Raw genomic sequence first — 7,166 nt, 5'->3', positions numbered from 1 at the left:
TTCTTGATTTTTATATACCGTAAAATTTTAATTCTAGCTTTTTACAATTACCGTTCTCTTATTGAACCTCTTTAAAATTTAGTATATAAGTCATAATATAATACAGTATTTCAACAGATTTATACATTGACATTTGATCTAAATTATGAGTATACATATAAATTTTATTTTAAAATTTTATTTAATAAGTTAATTTTTTTTCAAATAATAGCTTAAAACTAAGAAGAAACAATCTGTAAAAAAATAAAAATATGAAACCTTGGTGTCTAAAATACAATCAAATACATTATAGTGTATTTAATAATAATTTGTTTTTCATTTGGTTAGTTAATAAACATGGCTAAGAAAAAAAGAGATCAAAAAGTACAAAAGAATCTGCAAATAACCGATGCTTCTTTTGCACCACCGCCATATGAGAGAGTGTCACTTAAATCAAACACTGAATACTCTAAAAAACATAAATCTAAAAATACTCGTACCGATCCAAATCTTTGCAAATGCCATGATAATGGGCAGCCAAAAACTTGGCAGTCCATAGCTGATATGTATGGTGATCAAGATACTACTGAGGTTTGGAATAACAAAAAGCAAACACCTGTAACGGTATTTAAAACCTCACGGTGGAACAAAAAAGATAAAAATAAATATGCAAAAAAATCCAAAGGTATCTATTATAAGCAAAATGACAAACGAGAAAACGCTTTACATAGTGATAAAGTTATTAAGGACGAACATCCCATTATAGACATTAATTTAAAAAAAAATCAGAAATCAAAAAAGAAAAAAGCTTCGACTCACCCTGATGCAACCGGTGACTCTTGTGTTGGAGGACCTTGTAGGACAAGTTTAGCTTTAAACTACATTCCACAAAAAAGAGGAGAAAAACCAGTTAGTAAAAAGAAAAATGAAGTGAACAGGACGAATATTAATGTGCATAAAAAAGATCCCATGGAAGGCCAAGGTGATCGGACAGTTCCAAGTACCACAGAAAGGAAAGAGAGCAAATCGCGCCCATGTAATTTCCTAAGTAAATTAATAAACTTGGGGAGTACACACAAAGTCAATAGTAAAATACAAAATGAACTTATTAAAAGAGAACCAATGTTTGAAATGAAAGTTGATTCAGAAGAAATGCGCGTTTTGAACCCAAAAGAAGTAGAAATGAATGTAAAAAAATTTGGGACACTTGAACAAAAGCAATGCATTTGTCCTTCTCGGGTGTCTGCTTCAAAAAATGTATGCAATAGAGGTATCTGCGAACGAGCACTAATACAGAAGAATGGTAGATTCAAATGTAGGTGTGGTCAAAGACATTCGGTTGAATGCGAAGATACTACATGTGATTTAAAAAATAAGTCAATTAAAAAGAATAGACGAAAGTCTCCAAAATACGAGACCCAAAATAATCCCTTGCTTGAAGTAATGATAGATTCTAACATGAATGTTTTAAATTCGCATGAAATTAAAAATATATTGGCTGACGCTAACGATAAAATATGCCCAACTGGTGTTTGTAAGGTTGCTGCTAAGAAAAACATAAATTTAAATTGCAAATGTTTAAATAAAAAAATAATTCCTAATATCAAGGAATGTACGCTTCAAACTTGCCAGCGTCATAAAAAGTGTAAATTATCTTACTTATGCTCCCGCATATTTAGCAAGTCGGATAATTTATTAGATAATTATCAAAAGGCACCACGACGAAGGAGACGTACAAACTCATCGCGTGTGCCTAAAGAAATTAGAGGTATTGTTCCTTTATTAAAATTTGATTGATTATTTAGTTCTTCTGCATAATATTATTGTGTAGATATATGATTTCGTTTTACTATAACGAACATTCGAATACAATCTTTAACTTTAACTTATTTCATAAAATTCTTGATAATTGATAATTATTAGTATTCGTAGCGCAGTGGAACAATGTTCGTCTGTAAACGTGATATTTATGAGTTTGATGTCCGCTCGAGTAATTAATTATTTGTTCATCTCATCGCACAATGATGAGTCCGGTAATTAAGCAAGCAACGTTTTAGGCGGAAAGTGAAAACGAACTATCTTATAATATGATATGTTTATCTGGCATCTGCCTACTCTGCTACAACAACTGCTACAGGAATATCGTCAAATTTAAAAAAATATTTTGAAAACTTTTTCAAAATATGTATACTAGGTATACACTAGGTATACAGGTGGTCTGGCCTTACCATTTTGTCAAATTACAGATTGATTTCGATAATAAATTATCATGAAATCATCAACTTATAATTATTTTCCCAACATTGTTAATATGTTTTATTTGAGTCCAGCGATTGGTTGTGGGTTCAATCCCCACTCGAAAAAATTTAATGTTTATTGAAACTTATGTTTTTTTATTTCTTTCTCGTTTCAAGGCAAAGCGCGGCGTTGAGCTCCGCCACTCAACACGCAGTGACTGCAGAATGCGGCGGAAAGGGGTCAACGGTGTGTCTTAACATTAGGTTCTTTCTGCCTATTATGCTGTGTGCGGAATATAGCGTGAAGTTGATTTTTATTGAAATATATTTTATAAATATCCAGAATATATTATAAATTACTTATTATTTTATTTCATATTCATGGAAGAAGAAGATCAAATAGATATTTGCGAATGTAATAAATATAAAACGAGAGAAAGGAGAAAGTCTAAAAAAATTAAATCAAAGAGAGATAAAAAAGTTGTCAAAGAAAAAAAATATAAGAAGAAACCAAATCTTCACCGAAAAAAGATGAAACAACGAGAGCAAAGTTCACCAGTAATACAATGTATAATGAAATTCTTACGAAGGAGACGAAAACGATGCGAAAAGCAGATTGAGGAGAAAGAAAAAGAGTTCAAGGAAAGTGAAATGGAACTAGAAAAAATGCACCGGAAAGAGATTCGAAAGCAGCAAATGGCATTAAAAGAAGATGCTCATAACTGGAACTGTTTAACAAATTTACTATCTGGCCTTTTAAATTTATTGCTTAAATCAATAAAAAACATATTTTCAGCAATCTTCTCTATAATTTTTAACCCAATCGGAAGCTATGTCTACGTCAGAGAAAGAGTTACAAATCCCCACGTAACATTGAATAGGTTTGGCCAATGGCTAAGCAGAACGTGGTCAAATAAGACATCACAAATATCTCAAACAGTGAAGGAGTCCCACGCCCTGAGTGTAATTGCTGATCAAATTGAAGGTTTACCTGTGTACGAAACTCTATTTGCCAACAAAGGCAAAACTCCAAAGGAGAGAGCAGCATTTGAGAGACAAAAGCGTCTTAGAGAGAAAAGAGTAAGAAAAAGATATGATCAAGCTCTCTACGGATGCCGACATACGATTTTGACTACGTTGAGGAAGACTCCGTGTCTCTGGTTTTATTTCATCTGTCCAAACGTGTATCCACAGTGTCTTAGCTTAATAACCTTTATGAAAAACTTTTATTATTTAATTATATATATATTTGCTTTTATATGTTGGACGCCGTGTATCGTTTCTTTTGAACTGTGTCGGGCATGTTTGTGTTGTTTATTGTGCACATAGACTTTGTAAGTATTACTGTTGTCTTTGTAAAGTAAATTATAAACGTTATGTTTAATTTGTCTGTTCTTTCTTTTCCTGTATAATTTGAGCTCATTCACAAATAAGTCTTATTTATTACAAAATCCGAATAGGTCTAATTTATTAAAAATGTTGTACCTACAATTTTTTATTTACTCGTTACTACGTTAAATTAATTCCTCCAGATATAGGCTGTTAAGCTGTTAAGCTAAGCTGTTATGTATGGATACTTAATATCTTTACTTTCTAATAAGTAATCATGTTAAGAAATCAGTTGCAGCTTATTTGTTTTTAAGTACAGCATTGTACAATATCAGTTGTATGTTTCACTTGAGAACAGAATATTTTTTGATGAAACAAAAGTAAAAATATATGACAATGTTGTATAAAATTATATTGTAATAAGTAATCTTTCAGAAGCAAAAACATAATTTACAAATTTCAAAAGTAACAAAGAATGGACACCAAATTAGGAACGTGCAGGCCATACACATCATTTGCATACACTGTGTGAGCTGTAGTCGACAGAATTGCAGGCAATCAGGATAAAGTGGCCGTTTTCTTAGCATATGTTCGAAGAATTGGTTGCAGTCGTAGTCAGGACGTCTTCTTCTTTTACATTTGTTTTCCCGACACTTGCGGTACATTTTACATTTCTTTTTAATTTTATTGCACAAACATTTTAGAAATGTTATCATGCATTTGCACCTTTTATTCCGCTTGCATTTTCCACATTTGTGAGATGCACAAGAATGTTTTTTCATACAGTGTAAAAATTTCTTTCTCTTTGCTATACATCCTGATTTATATAAATTTGATTTGTTATGTAAATGGTCACACAAATATATTTTACATTTCCATAGTTTAAATGGTATATGTATGTATGTTTTATCAGGACGAGAACAAGATCGATGTCGTCGTGCTGTTAGTGTATTGCAAATTCGTGGATAGAGTGCGTGACGCTTGAGTGCGTTTCTATCCTTATTTGGATGAGATTGATTGTGATGAATATGAAAATTGTGTTTTTTAAATTGTGTAGAACAACTTATTTCTGCATTTCTTATAGGTTGTTCTAGTTGGAGATTTCTTAAATATTGACAAATTGGTTTAGTGTGATTTCTGATATACTTTTGGCAATATATTTTGGGTTTCCTTTTAATTAAAATGTCATCGTGCTTACAGCATGTAACAATATCTGAGCATACAACTTTGCAAGGTTCTCTTCGTCTTTTCAAAACAAAGTTATTTTCATTATAAATAGGAAGTCTGTTTTGTGTTGCCCCTAATTTTTGGTCTGAATACGATATTTTTTCATTTGTTCTATAGTATTTCGTACAACAATTTTCGTGTGGATTGCTATATGAACAATTTTGTATTGGGAAAACTGTTTCTAAAGGGATTTGGTAAGGCTCGTGTAACGCATGGATGTCATTATTGATTTTTCTTGCACAAATTAAATTTCTATGATCACAACATCTGGTCTGGATATGATTAGGACATTTGGCTACTTCATAATTTAAAAGTTGATTTATTGGTTGCTGGTTGGTATAAGAGCGTTTAATACAATTCTCAACATTTACATTACAGTTCTTGCTACTGTTTTTTATATTTATGTGTTCACATGATTTGTGACATACTTTATTAAGATTTTCAACATTGTTTAAAGAGTTTAATAGGGTCTTACTACACACATAATTTGATTTCTGTAAATATTGTTTTTCGTCTGTTCTTTTCCAATTATGACAAAATTGTACACCCACCTCATTTGTCTGCTTCATAACTTTAAGATGTTTACCTGGTTTAGTACATCTATCATGAACTTTTACAACGTGATGTTTCACAGGAACAATATTGATACTTTTTCGTCCATTCGCTGTAACGTTCTTTTTTTTAAGGGATTTTTGATTCAAGCAAGAATTAATTGATGCAGTACTTCTATTATTTCCTTCTGGAAAGTAGATTACTGGCACTCGCAAGCACATTAGATTGTGGACATGACCCTGAGACCGACATGATGTGGAAGAAATTCGATTATGAGAACATTGTAGCACAGGGTATAGTGTGTCTCCTTTGATAACTTTAGAATGAATGTCCGATCTATTACAGTGCATAATTATTTACCTCGGAACAAAGTCGACCATCGAAATTATAAATATTTTGCTGTATAAGGGTCATAATCAGAAAAAGTGTACTTTTTGTGTCTTTTCTTGTCCCGCTACTTTGAATGCGTTTTAAAAATACAATTTTAAAGATAATTTAAATATTTTGCCATTTACGATAAATTTATTTATTAACTTAAAGATTTTTGTAATATTTTAAATGTATTATGGCAAATAATAGTATTTTTTGTTAGTTGCAAAAAACTTTTCAAAATGCTTCCATACAATTTTTCGTGTCCCATTCACCACTTTACTTTTTAAAAATTGATTTGTTACGAATATTTATGGTTTTATTTGATTTCAGATATGTTTATATTACTTTACTTTATGCATAATATCAAATAGAACTATTTTTATTGATACATAATTTAATAAATAATATATATTAGTTAAGTAAATTTGTCCCAAAATATTGTCTTTTTCTTACTCAGGGTTAATAACGTACAATTAAATTATGAATGCAATTATTTTGGATGGTGTTTAATATAATTTTTTGTTGTGGCACCATAATTGTAAAAGTCAATACTGTCGTAGCTACAACAAGTAGTGTTCTCGCAGCAGTTGAGGGGTTCAAATGTTTTAGAGGGAATGCGTGAAATTACATCTCAGGGTTATAAACGGCTTTTATTTCGGTAAGTATTCTATAATTTCGTTTTCTTGTTTATGTTATTTGCTTCTTTTTACAAAATCTCAAAAAAGAACTTCAGTGCTTGCACATGCAACACGTGGCTTATGAGCAAATATTTAAAAAAGTTAGAATTTCTCAGACTTCATTCTCAATTTCGTTATATTTCGTTACGTAACGAAATTGAGAAAATATGAAGCCTAGTTCACAATTACGTTACCAATGTTTTCTTATATATGTTTATAATAATATTGTATCGAACCGGTGCTTGTATATGGAAGATATATATATAAGAAAAAAAAATTGCTGGCATATGAAAAAAAACTATTAGTGACTTTTCATAACGTAAAGTAACCAAAAATAATGATTTTTAAGTTTTTTGCTTGTTTGGTTGTTTGTCTATGTGTTTGTGCACGCTAATCTCAGAAACAGCTGAACCGATTTAGTTAAAAATATTTTTTTATTCTTCCTGAAATTAGTTGTGATTTTGTGATTATTATTTTTTGATAAATGTTTTTGTATTTTCAGTAAGCGTCATGGCTCCTATGTCAAATGCTGAAACACATAAAAGATATAGAGAACGTCTTAAAAAGACCAATCCTATTAAATATGAAGATATGGGGAATAAACACTTACAAAGAATTAAACTCAGTTCTCGTGATAACGACTCAAATTTTGATATATTTTAAAGTGAATTTAATTTTATCATTAACTTTGTGATCTTTAACCAGAAATATAAGTTTATTACGTTACGAACTACCATTATTATATTGTTAATATTGTCACTTTGTTATGTTTTCTTCTTACATTTATAATCTG

The 7,166-nt window shown here is 30.6% G+C and overlaps 1 protein-coding gene across 1 annotated transcript; it reads left to right on the top strand.

Moving 5' to 3' along the window:
* The first annotated feature begins 178 nt into the window (after nucleotides 1–178).
* LOC146532464 (uncharacterized) lies at nucleotides 179–3,600 on the top strand. The gene is made up of 2 exons (XM_085196471.1): nucleotides 179–1,747; nucleotides 2,605–3,600. Exons 1-2 carry the CDS (start codon nucleotides 337–339, stop codon nucleotides 3,543–3,545), a joined length of 2,352 nt encoding a protein of 783 aa, XP_085052597.1. The 5' UTR covers nucleotides 179–336; the 3' UTR covers nucleotides 3,546–3,600.
* The last annotated feature ends 3,566 nt before the right edge of the window (nucleotides 3,601–7,166 follow it).

The sequence above is a fragment of the Heliconius melpomene genome, chromosome 13 (genome assembly GCF_056956725.1).
Source record: "Heliconius melpomene rosina isolate 202511_hmr_F chromosome 13, ASM5695672v1, whole genome shotgun sequence".
In the NCBI taxonomy this organism is placed as follows: Eukaryota; Metazoa; Arthropoda; class Insecta; order Lepidoptera; family Nymphalidae; genus Heliconius; species Heliconius melpomene.
Note: the sequence above shows the minus strand (reverse complement) of the source record. Positions and strands in the feature narration are given on the sequence as shown.

What these genes read in the sequence shown, in the direction of transcription:
- LOC146532464 (XM_085196471.1), top strand. Translation starts at nt 337, where the DNA reads ATGGCTAAGAAAAAAAGAGATCAAAAAGTACAAAAGAATCTGCAAATA. An exon ending in TGTGCCTAAAGAAATTAGAG is followed by an intron (nt 1,748 to 2,604) that starts GTATTGTTCCTT and finishes TATTCATGGAAG; the next exon opens with AAGAAGATCAAATAGATATT.